Source organism: Saccostrea cucullata, unplaced genomic scaffold (assembly GCF_032062105.1).
Source record: "Saccostrea cucullata isolate Sc308-1 unplaced genomic scaffold, CSIRO_AGI_Scuc_v1 ctg6881, whole genome shotgun sequence".
In the NCBI taxonomy this organism is placed as follows: domain Eukaryota; kingdom Metazoa; phylum Mollusca; class Bivalvia; order Ostreida; family Ostreidae; genus Saccostrea; species Saccostrea cuccullata.
The window spans coordinates 1,310-19,680 of record NW_026928606.1 but is presented as its reverse complement, the minus strand read 5'-3'; the positions used below and the strand labels follow the sequence as shown (position 1 = coordinate 19,680).

At 36.0% G+C, this 18,371-nt stretch overlaps 1 protein-coding gene across 2 annotated transcripts; it reads left to right on the top strand.

The window, feature by feature from the left end:
- Positions 1 to 3,506: 3,506 nt before the first annotated feature.
- Positions 3,507 to 15,564, top strand: LOC134278145 (uncharacterized). 2 transcript variants are annotated; one of them, XM_062760461.1, is made up of 8 exons: positions 3,507 to 3,726; positions 5,025 to 5,261; positions 6,513 to 8,641; positions 9,230 to 9,372; positions 9,780 to 9,931; positions 13,552 to 13,659; positions 13,869 to 13,992; positions 15,351 to 15,564. In XM_062760461.1, the coding sequence occupies exons 1-8, from the start codon at positions 3,660 to 3,662 to the stop codon at positions 15,541 to 15,543; spliced, it is 3,153 nt and encodes a 1,050-aa protein (XP_062616445.1). In that variant the 5' UTR covers positions 3,507 to 3,659; the 3' UTR covers positions 15,544 to 15,564. The 2 variants fall into 2 exon arrangements, with proteins under 2 accessions (XP_062616445.1, XP_062616446.1); XM_062760462.1 differs by lacking the exon at positions 13,869 to 13,992 and having other exon boundaries at positions 15,351 to 15,481.
- The last annotated feature ends 2,807 nt before the right edge of the window (positions 15,565 to 18,371 follow it).

The following is an 18,371-nucleotide window of genomic DNA, read 5'->3' as shown; positions in this document are numbered from 1 at the left end:
GAGGGCAACCAAATATTTTTATAACAAGTGGTCTTATAAAGCTAGTACATGTTCCATCACATACTTAGTAATGCAAATTTTTTTTAATCTTTGACACTACTTTGAAAAACAAACATAGGATTTTCGGGGCGGAGGGGGGGGGGGGGGGGGGGGGGGGTAACACTCACTTTTTTTGCGATGATAGACTAGCATATGCAATGGACCTTTCTTTGCAAACATTGTGCTCGCTTCTAAATTTCATAGAAACAACTCATTATATTTTATCAAGCTTCGTATGTTCAATGAGCGAGAGCTTACAACGTTGTCAACATAATGAGACATGATGCTTTTTTGTGTCCAAACATGACCCCATACAATGTGTGGGTCATTGCAAACATTCTAGCTATTTATGTGAGGTGCCTGAAGGAAATCCTATAACTGCCTATTTTTTCTATCTAACTTCTAAACAAAATAGACATAAGTACCAACTTTTCGAATGTAAGACATGTAATTACAATTTATTTTTCATGCACTGCATATTGTTTAACATTTTCAAATTAAATGCTAAGCATCCTCCTTGCAGTGCCCCATTTGAAAATAACTTCTATCGCCACAGAAAAAAGACCCTCCGTAAACACAAATGTTTAGGACATTTTTATCTTTTTTTCTTGAGTTTTAAAGAAACCAACAAATTATCAAGACTTGTTCCATAAAAATCAAATATAATCATGGTAATAAACGGATCTATCCACAGCAGATATATGCGCATGCCAACCATGTGCTTAGTGGAATAATATTAACGAGGAATTTCGAGTTGTAAACAGGACAGTTTTTCCCGATTTGCTGGAGTGAGGTTAAAATCGCGTTTTTTCATTAATCAGACGATGCGATGCAACAAATAAAAGTAGTAAGTAATATAACCTGATGATTATTACTTAGTAATTTCTTGTATTGATGTTATTATGGTCGCATTTATTCTAAAATCATTGTTATTCGAACTCTGTGTGACAGAGGAATGGCGGACGAAATAAACACATGGCCTCAGGAATACACCCATATGAAAAATCAAATTTTCAAGAATTATGGATAATTACAAGAAAAAAGCGAAACAAATAGTTGTAGCCATATTATCAATGAATCAAACTAACACCATTTTCAATGCATTTTTCATCTCGTGAATGCTGTAGCTGCGCAGTTCTAACATGATTAATTTCCTCCTAATTAAAACAAAATACACTTAATTATTTACTAATTTTGGTCTCTAACAGTAGGTAATTAGTGCATTAGCACTTTGAGTAACTTTGGGCTAGTTTAGTAGAGTATTAAGCACATTCTTGGTATTTCTTATTTTACACCAGACTAGATCTAATATGGCTTGTACATCCCCCTTAAGTCCAAAAATAGTTTTTCATTCATATGTTTAAGGTTAAGATCTAGTAAATGATAGGTCCCTACACAGAAAACATTAAATTTATATTAAGAAATTATATAATTCCTAAATGATGCTTTATAACTTTAGTTAGATCAAATAAGGTATTTCGGGGTAAAATTTGTTGGTAAATAAGACAAAAATTATATTTTAAACTGTCATTTCCAGTGAAACATTAGGAAAACCAGTCATGAATATGGGAGTGCTTTTTTCATATTCGACAAAGCAAATGTATCCAAATTGCCTTCAGTCTTTCAGAAAAGTATAATTTATATGTTCATAGCCTCTTCTTTAAAATAATGTTAAATTAAATATAGGTATCGATACTTTTCATGTAATTTCAAATTGAATTCCTTGAAAATAATTTTCTACATAATTCTATTAGAGCCGTAAAGTACGGGAAAACGGAAAGTTGAAAGTACATTTTCTTTGTCTGATATGGAAATACTCCCATATTCACGACTGCCTAATTTCTTAATTTTTCATTGGAAAATGACAGTAAAGAATATGCCCCAAAACACTTTATTTGACCAAGCTAGTTAAAAAGCATCATTATAAAGGAATTTATTTTTCTTTGATAAATATGTAGGCATATTTCATTTAAAGATCCTGACCTTAAATCTTCGTTCTAAAATACTAAGTTATTCTTTGTGCAAACAGCTACAACAGAGATACCTTTGGTCTAGAGGCAATCTTTGGAGTTTAATTAGATCCGCTCCTCAAAAGCGCTCTTCAGTGCACGAAGGTAGGAAACTGAGTGTTTACTAAAGATGGAAAGCTCCACAAAGTTGCCTATTTTATAAGATTTTTGGAGCTATCTGGGCGCAGGACACGACTTGGTATAAATAAAATAAACAGGTATGTTACTATTAAACCCCATAAATTTATAAAAATCAGGAATCCATATTGAACTGACTTCATACTGCGGTTAGATGTTTTCGCAGCCATCTGACCTACTTTTACGACCTTGTAAAATTAGGGCGCAGTGTTTACATTCAGTGCTTTTCCAATATAGCGGTCTTTGACAACTTTCATTTGGAAATGTGTTTTAGTATTCATGATTAGACCTTAAAATTATATATTTTTTGAAAAATTTAAATCATTGCTGAATAATTTAATGAATTACTAAAATTAGTCTTGGTAAGCATGGTCAGGTCCAGCACAATTTCTTGATTTACATAATTTAGCTATATTTATTACACACTTAGTAATAAATACAGGTTTTTTGCATATGCGATATGGCTGATGTCACAATAGCCGTATCAGCCCTGCAGGGCTGATATGGATTTGCAGGGCTGATATTAAACCTATATCAGCCCCGCAAATCCATATCAGCCCTGCAGGGCTGATACGGCTATAATGTGACGTCAAAATCACATCCTCAGTAAATTAAACCACAAAAACAGTACTTGTGATCATTCACAATTTTTGGTAGGTTCATATTCTCTTAATTTTAACTTTTTGAAAATAAGGTTATCTTAATTTACAAATACACGAATAGATTATTTTCAAATTACGGATCGAGTGCATTGAAATAGAAGTAGAAACAAACCCAAATCGTATGAGCGATAGACCATATATTATACATGTATGTAAGAAGTCCATGCATAATTATTTACTTATTTTCTTCTCAACCTAATGTATGCTGTATTTTATTACTTAAGTATGTAATAAACATATTAATACATACCCTTTTCCATATCACATCCTGTATCAGCCCTCGACCAATATCAGCGCTAGGAAAAGGGTATGTATTATTCTCTATATATTTATCAAGCCATTCCGAATATAGCTTGATTTAGCTATATTGTCTCACTTTATCGTAAATTAAAGTGGTTTAATTTTTTTAAAAATTGGAGAAACTATGAAAAAAAATTTGCTCTTAGTAGTGTCTCTGGAAAGATTAAAAATTATAACAGTATAACATGTATAAGTTTCACTGTTCAATAAAGAGTTGCATGGAAGGGTTATTTCCTACTGATTTACACCTTTATCATGTTTATATATCAATATTGAAAAAAGATCTAAAACATGTAAAACTTTATTTTTTTAAAATCTGATTCTGTCTGCATTCATTCAATGTAACTGGGTCCTTCTACAGCAGGCCATGGAGTATGATGAGGAGGTTATTTTTTCCTGATTATAATTACACAAAAAAACCAACTTTACACTCACAACTCAGCTGTACAACTAAGTGAGCAAACAACAGAAGAGAGCTGTAGAGTAGAGTGCAGTGTCTTACTTGTAATCAATGGGTGACCAGGATCTGTTCAGGGGAAAGAAACAAGTATGGAAAATTGATGGAAACTGGCATCTGGGTATGTACTAACCTGATGTTAAGTAAAGATGAAAGTCCAATATAGAGGTTTAAAAGTGCTTAAAAAATAAACAAACAATACGCGAGTTTCGAGATTGTAACTCTCCTACGATGGAGGTGCAAAAAGTATCCATTTCAGCGTGGAGGTGGGACAGGTTGTTTCTGTATACAAACGTTCATGGATAAATGAACGATATTTAGGGCTTTTAGAATTTATTAAATGTTATAGAAAGATAATGATGTTAAACAGTGATGCATTTGATGATTTTATCAAGCTCAACTATTCATATTTGCAATTTTACTTTGAATTATAAGGTACTTAATAACGAAAGAAACGTGGAGTCTGTATAATTTATGATTTTCTTGATTGTACAAACATTTTCTAAACAATTAGTGTTTTTTAAAAGTTATAATAAGGAAAAGAAGAATATGTAATTTAGATTGCCAACATGCAATGATCAGATGTATGTATTTTAATTTATTAACGGTCTTCTATATCTCTTCCCTCGTCTAAAAAGTCTCGCATCCACTGATATTTTCTTTTTTGTTACGATTTTTTTGCTTTAAAAATTGATATCTTTACATTAATTCGGTTATTCCCGAGTAGTTGAGTGCATCCTGACAATAATGAAGTGACGATAAACCAGCAGATTATCTGTATCGATATATCCAATATATAAATAATAAATATCTGTCCCACCTGTCTGTTTACGTGGCAACGAAACTCCCCTCCTCAGCGAAAGAGCGCAACAAGGGAGATAATCTTGAAACTTGGGTATTAAACAAGTTTTACAAAAAGGAGGATTTTCATTATACAGTGGAGCTTCATTTATCCAGACGCTTTGGTTCCTAGTCAATTTTGCCGGATATGTGAAGCGTCCGGATATCTGAATTACCATTTAAACAAAACAAAATAGCATTAAAAAGTTCTGTTCCCATGAAAAGTCGTCCGGATACTCAAGCATCCGGATATCTGGAGTCCGGATATCTGAAGGTCCACTGTAATTTGATGATTTGATTTAAACCAAAAAATTCAGGGAAAGAAACATTTTTAAATGCATTCATCCAGTATCCAAGTTTTAGTCTCTATGGATCGAGAGGATTAATTGAAATCAATCATACTAAAATATTGATCGAATTAAAATCCTAACTTTCCTAATACCTATATGTTTCTTGAAAAAATGCCTACAAGAAACAAGCATTATGTATACTGTACAAGAATTTAAAATAATGTTTTCCCCCTTTGCATGTAACAAGTGTATGTACACCTTACCTGTATTTCACCTGTCCTTTTGACAGACAAGCAGTTCATTCGTGTGTGTAAATGTGAGTCCACAGGCACCGTCCTGGACCCTTACCACTGTACTCGGTGTACAGACACCTTTGCTTCCTACCTGGATTACCTGTCTCACACCTGTACACCTCAGAGACTGTACCAGTGCTGCTCCTGTAGACACCTGTATGGGACTGAGGAGGAGTTTGACTCTCATGACTGTAGACCGTGTCGATATCCATCTGACAGTGTAGACGATTACGGTGAGTAGGAACGGCACTCTGTACTGTAAACCAACTACTGTAAACCATCTATTATTCATTTATTTACGTCATCTTTTATTTTAGATTCATCAGTTTGCAATCAGTCTGCGACGTTTTATTTTCTTTCGTAGGAAACTTTCTCTACCAATATAAAGCTTATTAAATAAGAAATGGTTCAAAGTGATAAATATTCATATTAAGTAAAAGTAGGTCGCGGAACTCACAGATATTTCTCGCATGCAAAATCAATTTAGGAATGTTTTAAAGTTTTTAAGCTAGCACTTCATGAACAATATATGCCTACGTGCAAGTCTTGTATGATTCAGATTTACACGCCAATAACTCACACTAAACTTAAAAACATTCCTTATATTTACATTTTACATGTCTAAAAGCACCTAAAATATACTCAATATTTGATCTTCTTGCTGACCTATATTGTTTTATTTTTACTAACATCTCTGTAGCCTCATTGTGAAATCACGTTATTGCATGTTTTTCTGTGTATATTTCTACACTTGAGTATACACTAAAATGATATTCAAGTAAATTTCACAGTTGGCTTACTAGAAAAACACAGGAAATGTAAATATATCTATAGTTGGATAACAGTATTCAGCTGAAGGCACCCTATACAGTGCAGGTTCTTCTGATTTTCTTCCATCATAGATAATAAGATTGATTGATTGTATGTTGTTTAACGTCCTTCTCGAGAATTTTTCACTCATTTGGAGACGTCACCCTATGCCGGTGAAGGGCTTCAAATTTAGACCTATACTCGGCACTCAGGGCCATTGAGTAGTGAGGGTTCTTTATCGTGCTTACGCGTACCTTGACACGGGACCTACATTTTTAAGGTCATATTCAAAAGACCTGTAACTTTCACTTCTATTGCCTTGTGCTTGGCGAAGGAACCGTCACAACCTATGTTTATATCTTAGATATGACGTGGCCCCGCGAACGATAATCAAGCCCGGGCCTCCCTATCACGAAGCGAATGCTCTACCTATATTCTTATTTATTTAGTCCCCAAAATTACAAGTATTCAGATTGTTACATGTACCTTAAAAACAAATGATAATTTTATGGTTTAAGATCCACTTTCGATATAATGGCTGATTTTGTCATGAATTAGAATATCCTAGGGCTTATTGAATTCCATAAAAACATGTGCATTGTGTAGACATACAGCATTTTATATATAAGACAGTTCTTTGCAGTTTTAAAGAAAACCAAAAATTTTTATTTTAGCATACTCAGACACTTCCATTGGGGGAGAAATTGACTTGCCTTTAGAAACAATGAAGCACACAAACTCCCCAGGCATTTTCAGTGCCTCAGCCCAAGAAAATAGTGATGGACTTCTACAAAAAATAAAGAAAGAGGAGATTGATAGTGATGCAGACAGCTCACAGACTGAAGAAATGGAAGGAGATACAGATAATGGTAACATGACTGACCTCCATGATAATGAGGGGGGTCTACATGCAATGGGTCTAGAGAGTGCTTCACATTCTCAAGATCATCAGGCGACAAGTGCTTCAAACGGTGACATCGCTACTGAATCTCAAGAACAAGCCCTGCAGGAAGCAGGGGTTCTTCAAGATAAGAATAAAAGAAGACAAGAGTTTTCACCGGCAATAAGAGAGAAGAGGGTCACTGGAACAAGAGTGAGAAAGAGAAAACAGGGAAGGGAACATTGGGTCATCAAGCAGGACGTGGAAGGTCTGAATGAGGTTATTCTGAGTCAGATCGCTGGTGAGGAGGGCGGGCAGGCCAAGGAGGGGGTGACAAGAGAGAGCCTAATCAGTGAAGTGGTGAATTCAGAGATTCAAAGGACCATGAGCACCAAATGGAAGAATGGCAGAGAGGAAACAGAGGCAGGTGATCCAATGACTGGAAGTGAAGGAGAGATGGACCTTTCAGTGGTTAAAACAGATAAACATATCACTGAGTTGAGCAGAAACAGTCTATTTACAACGTCATGTTCTGAAGAGGTTTCACACAGTCAAAGTGGGCCTCATAATGAGAGTCCTGAGGTTCCATTAATAGAGTCTAATGAGAAAGAAGATTCAAGAGGTGAAAAGGAAATGCACAGATTGAGTAAGTCCAGTAGAAATACTGCTGCGGGATCTGGTCAGTCTGAGGCAAAGTTAGTTTTTCAGAAACTAGGAATATCAAACATCCCAAATCCTGGTAAAGAATTCAAAGTCTTTAAACTTATGGCTTCAGATCCATTCAAAGACGCGAAAAGCACCAGCATTGTCTCTCCTGTTCAACACCCTAAGCCTGTAACATCCACTCCAACAAAAGGTGTCAGAAATAACAGATCTCTTATAAAGCTTCTGTCCACTCCTCCCACTGATTATACCAGTCAACACGCACTACAGACTAGTTTACTTCCTTGTAATAATGTTTTCTCACCATTTGCAAATAGCAATGTTCCAAGTTCCTCTCAAACTGGGCAAAATCCCGACTCAGTGATGAGGGGCTTTGCTTCAGCATCAGGATTATCAACATTAACAAATGATTCTATAAGCACATCACAACAAGAGGAAAATACCGATTCCCAGTTTAGTGAGGAGGGTCCAGACATTTCCATTGTTAAAAGTGAACAAATGTATGAATCTGATAATGATTCAGAACACGTGGATGATGTTCCACAAACCCCAAACACTGAAATGGAACCAACCATTACCAATATTAAGAGTGAACCAATGGACGACTATTCCTATAATGTTCCACCTACACAAGTTACCAATAGTGACCATGCTGTAGAGGGTCAAAGGTCCATTATAAAGAGTGAGCCCATGGACAGTATGTTTGATGTTCCACAAACACAAGATAATTATATTGACAGTACCATAGAGGGTCAAAACCCTATTATCAAGAACGAGCCTATCGATGATTCCTATAATTTTAGCGCTGGTTATTCAGTAAACCAAAATGACACTCCTGAAGCCATTGAAGAAAGTATACTCTTCACAAATTTGAAGAAAGAGCCTGAAAATGATTCCTCTAATTTTACACAAAATCAGTATGATATTCCTCGTTCTGGAGTCACCGCCAAAGGTTACGGAAACTTAACCGCTGTTAAAACTGAACCAGGGGAGGAGTCATCTGACTTAAGTTCTTGTTATTCAGATTACCAAAATGTTCTGCATTCTCAAGTCTCGGAAGAGAAGCAGAATCTGGCTATTGTTAATGCTGTTAATGCTGCACTAGAGAATTCAGGAATTCCTCCAGAACTCTTGTATGGAGAGAACGAGAGAGAACAGACCTTACCAACAGAGAAAAGGACTGGTTCAGATACAGGACAGTTTTGGCTCTACAACTGTAAAACTTGTGGAAAGAAATTCAAACATGCTGGAACATTAATGGTGAGTAAATTATTCCCTTAAGGTTCTCTGACCCCAAGGTAATAGAGGTAATTCCCACTGTGGGAACAATGACTCTCATTCAGTTTCAATAATATTTCCACACTCATGTCAATATTTTTCAATTCATGGTTACATTAGCCTGAAGTGGTTCAAAATATCTCTTTGTATGATTGATATTCCTTTGAGAATAAAGAAAACACAGTGAACATGATGTCCCTAAACAACCCAAAAGCACCCTAAGTGTGTTGCTAGCTATAAGATACACTGGAACATGAACTGAAATCTTTAATTTTATCCCTGACAGGTACACGAGCGAGCGCACAACCTGGAGAAGAAGCAGTTTCAGTGTTTTATATGTTATTTTGCTGTTGACAGGTACACGAGCCAGCGCACAACCTGGAGAAGAAGCAGTATCAGTATTTTATCTGTTATTTAACACCAGACAGGTACACGAGAGAGCGCACAACCTGGAGAAGAAGCAGTATCAGTGTTTTATCTGTTAATTTACTACTGATAGGTACAGGAGCGAGCACACAACCTGGAGAAGAAGCAGTATCAGTGTTTTATCTGTTATTTTACTCCTGATAGGTACACGAGCGAGCACACAACCTGGAGAAGAAGCAGTATCAGTGTTTTATATGTGGGAGGATCTGTACAGCAGCAAGCTACCTTAAAGTTCATCTCAGGACCCACAAAGAGGAGCCCTCAGACACCACAAAGAGAAAGATTCAGTAAGTACATTCTAATTTAAATTAATAGAAGGTAAGGAGAAGATTTTATCAGTTAAACTCATGCTGCTTCAACAAGAGAATGTGACATCGAACAATTGGATGGGGTTAACTCTTGATTTAGGCCATCTTTAAAAAATTGTTTGTTTGCCCTCTCTTGGCTAAAAATGTCAGTCTCAAAAATTTTAACCTCCAGGAATGATATATTTATCTATTTTTTTTCCCTTTGAATCTTGCATTGTCAACAACTTTCCCACAGCACCTACTTACTGATCTCATTTTTTATTTTTACTTTGAGTCATGGGAAAGCAAACACACAATATTTTGAGAATGGTCTTACTTTTAACATGTTTAAATAAAATGTATAAAATAAAACACTTAAACTTAAGGTTGAGATATTTTAATTCCAGATGTTTTAAATGTGATGAACAATTCCTCCACGAAAAGAACTTCCAGACTCACATGAGGATGCACTTTCAGAAGGGGCTGACTTACTGTATCAAGTGTGGGAAAGGGTTCTACCGCAAAAACCAGCTAGACAAACACATGGAGAATCACACAGGTAAATATAGTCACTAGACAAACACATGGAGAATCACACAGGTAAATATAGTCACTAGACAAACACATGAAGAATCACACAGGTAAATATAGTCACCCGCTAGAAAAACACTTGGAGAGTCACACAGGTAAATATAGTCACTAGCTAGACAAACACATGGAGAATCACACAGGTAAATATGGTCACTAGATAAACACTTGGAGAGTCGTACAGGTAAATATAGTCACTAGACAAACACATGGAAAATCACACCAGTAAATATGGTCACTAGACAAACACATGGAAAATCACACCAGTAAATATGGTCACTAGACAAACACATGGAGAATCACACAGGTAAATATAGTCACTAGACAAACACATGGAGAATCACACAGGTAAAAATAGTCACCCGCTAGACAAACACTTGGAGAATCACACAGGTAAATATAGTCACTAGCTAGACAAACACATGGAGAATCACACAGGTAAATATGGTCACTAGATAAACACTTGGAGAGTCGTACAGGTAAATATAGTCACTAGACAAACACATGGAAAATCACACCAGTAAATATGGTCACTAGACAAACACATGGAAAATCACACCAGTAAATATGGTCACTAGACAAACACATGGAGAATCACACAGGTAAATATAGTCACTAGACAAACACATGGAGAATCACACAGGTAAAAATAGTCACCCGCTAGACAAACACTTGGAGAATCACACAGGTAAATATAGTCACTAGCTAGACAAACACATGGAGAATCACACAGGTAAATATGGTCACTAGATAAACACTTGGAGAGTCGTACAGGTAAATATAGTCACTAGACAAACACATGGAAAATCACACCAGTAAATATGGTCACTAGACAAACACATGGAAAATCACACCAGTAAATATGGTCACTAGACAAACACATGGAGAATCACACAGGTAAATATAGTCACTAGACAAACACATGGAGAATCACACAGGTAAAAATAGTCACCCGCTAGACAAACACTTGGAGGGTCACACAGGTAAATAAAGTCACTAGACAAACACATGGAGAATCACACAGGTAAATATAGTCACTAGAAAAACACATGGAGAATCACACAGGTAAATATAGTCACTAGACAAACACATGGAGAATCACACAGGTAAATATAGTCACTAGACAAACACATGGAGAATCACACTGGTAAATATAGTCACCCACTAGACAAACACTTGGAGAGTCACACAGGTAAATATAGACACTAGACAAACACATGGAGAATCACAGTGGTAAATATAGTCACTAGACAAACACATGGAGAATCACACAGGTAAATATAGTCACCCACTAGACAAACACTTGGAGAGTCACACAGGTAAATATAGTCACTAGACAAACACATGAAGGATCACACTGGTAAATATAGTCACTAGACACCTGGAGAATCACACAGGTAAATATAGTCACAAGACAAACACCTGGAGAATCACACAGGTAAATATAGTCACTAGACAAACACATGGAGAAACACACTGTAAATATAGTCACTAGACAAACACATGGAGAATCACACTGGTAAATATAGTCACTAGACAAACACATGGAGAATCACACCGGTAAATATAGTCACTAGAAAAACACATGGAGAATCACACAGGTAAATATAGTCACTAGACAAACACATGGAGAATCACACAGGTAAATATAGTCACTAGACAAACACATGGAGAATCACACTGGTAAATATAGTCACCCACTAGACAAACACTTGGAGAGTCACACAGGTAAATATAGACACTAGACAAACACATTGAGAATCACAGTGGTAAATATAGTCACTAGACAAACACATGGAGAATCACACAGGTAAATATAGTCACCCACTAGACAAACACTTGGAGAGTCACACAGGTAAATATAGTCACTAGACAAACACATGAAGGATCACACTGGTAAATATAGTCACTAGACACCTGGAGAATCACACAGGTAAATATAGTCACAAGACAAACACATGGAGAATCACACTGGTAAATATAGTCACCCACTAGACAAACACTTGGAGAGTCACACAGGTAAATATAGTCACTAGAAAAACACATGGAGAATCACACAGGTAAATATAGTCACTAGACAAACACATGGAGAATCACACAGGTAAATATAGTCACTAGACAAACACATGGAGAATCACACTGGTAAATATAGTCACCCACTAGACAAACACTTGGAGAGTCACACAGGTAAATATAGACACTAGACAAACACATGGAGAATCACAGTGGTAAATATAGTCACTAGACAAACACATGGAGAATCACACAGGTAAATATAGTCACCCACTAGACAAACACTTGGAGAGTCACACAGGTAAATATAGTCACTAGACAAACACATGAAGGATCACACTGGTAAATATAGTCACTAGACACCTGGAGAATCACACAGGTAAATATAGTCACAAGACAAACACCTGGAGAATCACACAGGTAAATATAGTCACTAGACAAACACATGGAGAAACACACTGTAAATATAGTCACTAGACAAACACATGGAGAATCACACTGGTAAATATAGTCACTAGACAAACACATGGAGAATCACACCGGTAAATATAGTCACTAGAAAAACACATGGAGAATCACACAGGTAAATATAGTCACTAGACAAACACATGGAGAATCACACAGGTAAATATAGTCACTAGACAAACACATGGAGAATCACACTGGTAAATATAGTCACCCACTAGACAAACACTTGGAGAGTCACACAGGTAAATATAGACACTAGACAAACACATTGAGAATCACAGTGGTAAATATAGTCACTAGACAAACACATGGAGAATCACACAGGTAAATATAGTCACCCACTAGACAAACACTTGGAGAGTCACACAGGTAAATATAGTCACTAGACAAACACATGAAGGATCACACGGGTAAATATAGTCACTAGACACCAGGAGAATCACACAGGAAAATATAGTCACAAGACAAACACATGGAGAAACACACTGTAAATATAGTCACAAGACAAACACATGGAGAATCACACAGGTAAATATAGTCACTAGACAAACACATGAAGGATCACACTGGTAAATATAGTCACTAGACACCTGGAGAATCACACAGGTAAATATAGTCACTAGACAAACACATGGAGAAACACACTGTAAATATAGTCACAAGACAAACACATGGAGAATCACACTGGTAAATATAGTCACTAGACAAACACATGGAGAATCACACCGGTAAATATAGTCACAAGACAAACACATGGAGAATCACACAGGTAAATATAGTCACTAGAAAAACACATGGAGAATCACACAGGTAAATATAGTCACCCGCTAGACAAACACATGGAGGATCACACCGATTTTGTTTGAAGAATAAAGTACAGTAAAACTTGGGTTATAATAAAGTGACTGGGACTTATGAAATTACTTCACTATAATCATTATTTGTTATATCAGTATAAGGAATTGGATAAATAAGCAGGGGATGCAAGATAACTTGGCAATATTCCTGAATTCGTAATATCTGTGATATTTTTTTTTCTCATTGACAGAAAGGGTGTTTCTCTGCAAAAACTCAGCCAATGAATAACAAGTTTTTTTTTTTGATTAACAGATAAGTACCCATGTAAACATTGTGGTAGAGAATTCTCCAGCCAGGCAGGAAGGACTATCCATCTCAACAGTCACAACAAAGAGAAACAAACCAGTAAACACCCAACAGGTATTGTCAAATTTTGTTCTGTGTCTTCATGAAAATCTTCACCCCTTTTGCCCTCATTGCTAGAGGCCTAATTTAAAATGGCCAGGGGCAATTTTCAAACACTACATAATCCTTTTAACAAAACTGTGTCTGGTTGGAATTAAAGCAGGGCAAAAATGTTTGCTTGGGTAAAAGGGCAAATAGATAACAAGCTTTCGTTTGATTGACAGATAAGTTTCCCTGTGAGCAGTGTGGCAAACAATTCTCAGCAGCAAGCAGGGCCCTTCATCTTACCATTCATAACAGGGACAAAGAAACCATTAACTGCCCTATATGTGACAGAGTTTTTGAAAAGTAAGATCAACAAACAAACCATTAACTGCCTTATATGTCACAGAGTTTTTAAAATGTAAGGTAGACAAACGAACCATTAAATGCCCAATATGTCAGTTTTTTGTCCCCCGCTTAAAAAGTGGGGGATATTAATTTGGGTTTGTCCGTCCGTCTTTGTCACGATATCTCAAGAAACCTTTGAGCTTTTGCAATGAAATTTTGCATAGCAACTCCTTATGGAATAAAGAAGAATCCCATTGATTTTGAGGTCAAAAGGTCAAAGGTCAAGGTCATAAATAAGCAAATTCTGTCTGTTATAACTCTTTTGTTTCCACACGATATCTCTAGAACCATTTGAGCTATTGCAATGAAATTTTAGAATAACAACTTCCTGTGGCCTAATGAAGACCCCTATTGATTTTGAGGTCAAAAGGTCAAAGTTCAAGGTCATAAATTTATAAATTCTGTCTGTGTGTAACTATCATTTCCAAGCGATATTTCAAGAAGATTTTGAGCTTATGCAATGTAATTTTATACCAAAACTCCCTAGGACCTCTCTCACCCCTCTCAAAGTGCCCCGCCCCGTTTGTTTTATTAGTATTTATGGTATTACATGTCGCTATTTTTAGCACAGGGGCATGAGGAGAGTTATTGCGTATAAAAGAGGTTTTCAGCGGACTTTATGTTCTTATTACATCTATTAGAACTGTTTAATAAAGGCTAAATAAATCAAACACCATGGATTGTGTAAAATTTTGACAATACCGAACATGGATATATACATGTATGTGACTTCACTTCTGCTTATACTTGACTTCTTGTAAAGCGATTCCACGGTATAGTGGTATGTTTCTCGCTTCCCATGTGAGAGGTCCCGAATTCAAGTCCCGGACGGACCTTTTTTTTAGAAATACCTTTATTTAAACTAAATTATAGTATTCAGCATGCGAAATGAGAAATTTACGAGGTCTGGCTTGTACAAACTCATAAAATCATCATTACAGTGTGATAAATATTCCATGTAAAAAGAATCTTCTATACACATAATAAAGAATAAGCAATTAAATCTTTATATCCATAATTATATATTTTATTTGCTTCAGTATACATGCATGTATACATTTAATAATTCTACAAATCCAGTGAGGGGGATCCGACTACCCCCCTCCCCTTCCCCCCGAACTGCGCATGTTTCACTTTTTCCTTAAGCGGGGGACACAAATTCTCTGAATTAGCTTGTAAAAAGTAAGGATGACAAAGGAACCATTAATTGCCTTATATGTCACAGAGTTTTTAAAATTAGAAAAAAAATATATAAAAAGTTTTAGCTAGTGCACATTTCTTTTTGACCAGTAATAGAGTATTATCTTTCTTTACAGAAATTTAGTTAAATATGAGAGTCACTTGAGGGAGCATGAGTTAGCTACCCTGTTTTTATGCCCCGTCTGTGGCCATGGATTTAGTACTAAAGGGGAGCTAACTTATCATCAGAAGAAACACCTCCAGAAGACAGAGGGGGCCAGTTCACATGTACTTAATGCTGTCCGGGGCCTGGTCAGTCACAGACAGTGAAGTGAGTTGAGACAGAGAAAAAGGAAATAATGTTTGCCTGCCCTCTCCTGACTCAGGATGAAGTGAAGGCATTCAACAAGGAGAAAAACTGACAATGAACATCATCTTGAAATGAATTCATCAGGATATTTTCACCCTCCCAGCCTCCGATTCCAGTGACAGAATCCAAAAGTTTTTGGATCAACAAAGAGACACAAACAAAGGCTCATTGATTCTTTGACTTAACTGGTAAAGAAAAGAAACCGTTGTGATTGACACTGTGAAAAGAAGTAGGTCTAAGCATTATTGAAGCTTAGAGTGAAAATGAAAGTACACCAAAAGGATGCATAAAGTGAAAGTACAAGGGAGAGAAAAGGATTTGGGAAAAAATGAGCATGTTGACATTTTGACATGCTTTGTTTTTATAAGGAATGATAAAAATGATACATTATTTATTTATTATTTATAAAAATTAGATGTATTTGAATGTAATTTTATATGTATAACTTAATCATGTTAATGCAGTTAGTTTTAAAGAGATAATCTAGTCAAGAATTCTTGCTGGCTTTTCTTTTATAAGTTTTATGTTCATTTGATTTGAGGCAGTGATTGGCAGTAAAAAGAGAAAAAAAATTATGAATGTAAATTTAACTTAGCATATCTCTTCACAAATAAACAAGAAGTATAGTCCTCAAAAAATCATAGGATTAATTACCCCCCCCCAAAATGATTTAGACAACCCCACCCCCACCCCCAAAAAATGATTTGGACAGATTGCTAAGTGCTAACAATTTGAAATAACGAAATTCACAACAGAGGTGAATACCTGCAGGTAAAGGTGATCCATTGGATAAAGTAAATGTATCTAGACTCACAAGGCTCGTAAGAATGGTGCTTTTATCTAGTTTTTTGTCTAAGCATAATTGACATCAAGGCCATCACAATTTAGCCCCCCCCCCCCCCCAGTAGTATAAGGGGCCCCGATAGGACCGCATTCTGATTGGCTGAGAGGAATCACGTGATCAGTTCTGATTGGTTGAGGGGGATAAGGGGGTCAAGGGAGTGCAGGTTTGGGGGGGGTCTGGGGGGATAGGGGGTCAACTCAGTACAGTCCCCCTGGGGTAGGGATAGGGGGGTCAACTGAGTGCAGTCCTAACCCTAACTAACCCTAACCCCCCTACCCCTAATTACCCCAAACCCCTAACTAACCCTAACCCCTACCAAAAACCCAAACCCCCCCCAGCCCTAACTAACCCTAACCCAAACCCCCCTAGCCCTAACTAACCCTATCCCCCTTAGCCCCCTCTAACCCTAACCCCTTTGAACCCTAACCTATCCTTGCCCTAAATAGGGGCGGGTTTACACCGTGTTTACATTATACACTAACGTTGGTACTACGTTTTGTTTATGCTAACTACACAGGTATAATACTTGCGCCGTGTGTAAAACATTTCAAGAATGTGATTATGACGTCACGATTTCATTCACAGTCAAAAGCTTAGCCTAAACCAGTTCAAACTGGATTTTTTTTTACAAAAAAAAACAAATAACACACACACAAAAGATTAAAACAAAATAATACGTTTTACCTGCTTTTTTATACCTGTTTGCATCCTCATAAAGTGCCGTGTGCAAAACATTAGGGGTCGTGTGCAAAAGAAATATCCCTTTTACCTGTGTTTTCTTAAAACCTGTTTGCATCATCTGTAAAGTGCTGTGTGCAAAAAGTACGATAAATTTACCTATGCATTGTGACGTCATTCACTGATAAATACAATGTGATTATGGTAATTTCCATTTACAGTCTAGACAGCCTAGTCTAGCCAGCCTAACCAGTTTGAACTGAATTTTTTACTGAAAGACAATAACAAATAACACACAATACAAAAAACATGTGTGTGTTACACTGTATGTCTGTCAAGTTATAACACCAGGTATTTTTTAAAAAAAAATTTTTTTTTAAATTTTTTAAATTTTTTTTTTTTTTTTTATAAATTTTTTTTTTTTTTTTTTCTTTTTTTTAATTTATAAATTTTTTTTTTTTTCTTTTTAAATTTTTTTTTTTGTTGGTAAACTCCCCTTATATTTTTTAAAGAAAAAAAATTTTAAAAAAAAATCATGTAATACTACATCAGTGTTATGTTATTGTATGACTTCATCTTTTATCAGTCGGGTTCGGGGTTTCGGGCGGCCATGGCAAATTTCGGAGGATTTTCCCCCAGTGAAAAAGGCTTGTAATCCACAGTGTAGGTCGTTTAATGTTGTTTCACATTGTTTATGATTGTGATTATGTTATCGCTCACCTATATGTTTAATGTCAGCTATGCTAAATAATCCATTTCTGTGTAATTTGAGAGAATGTTTTGACATGTGGTTAAAGTATGGCCTGCTATTCATGTCATCATTTAAAGTCGATCCTAAATAAATCTGTCTTAAAAAATACATTTTACGAATGACATTTAATATGATTGATTAGAGTATAGGATCCATATTAAAGAGATATTATTTTGCATTACATTTAAACATGTTTTTCTGTCCTGTTTGTCTGTCAATTGTTGCTTTACTTCCTTTGTAAAATGAGGTTAAATTGACTATCACTGAATATTGTATGCTTTTTTTCAGGATCAGCTAAGATGTTGTTTCACTGGATTATTTAATTGGTAGACTTATTGGCATATAATTGGATAATTCTGGTAAGTTTGTCTTTGTTTTGTTTACATTTCCTATGAAGGTCATCTTTGCATTTTATCATAATTATGTGAAGTTCTGTTTTGAATGTCAATACTGTATTTATCCTCATTTCATGTGATTTACACTTGTACATGTATAACCTGCATGTAACTCAGAGT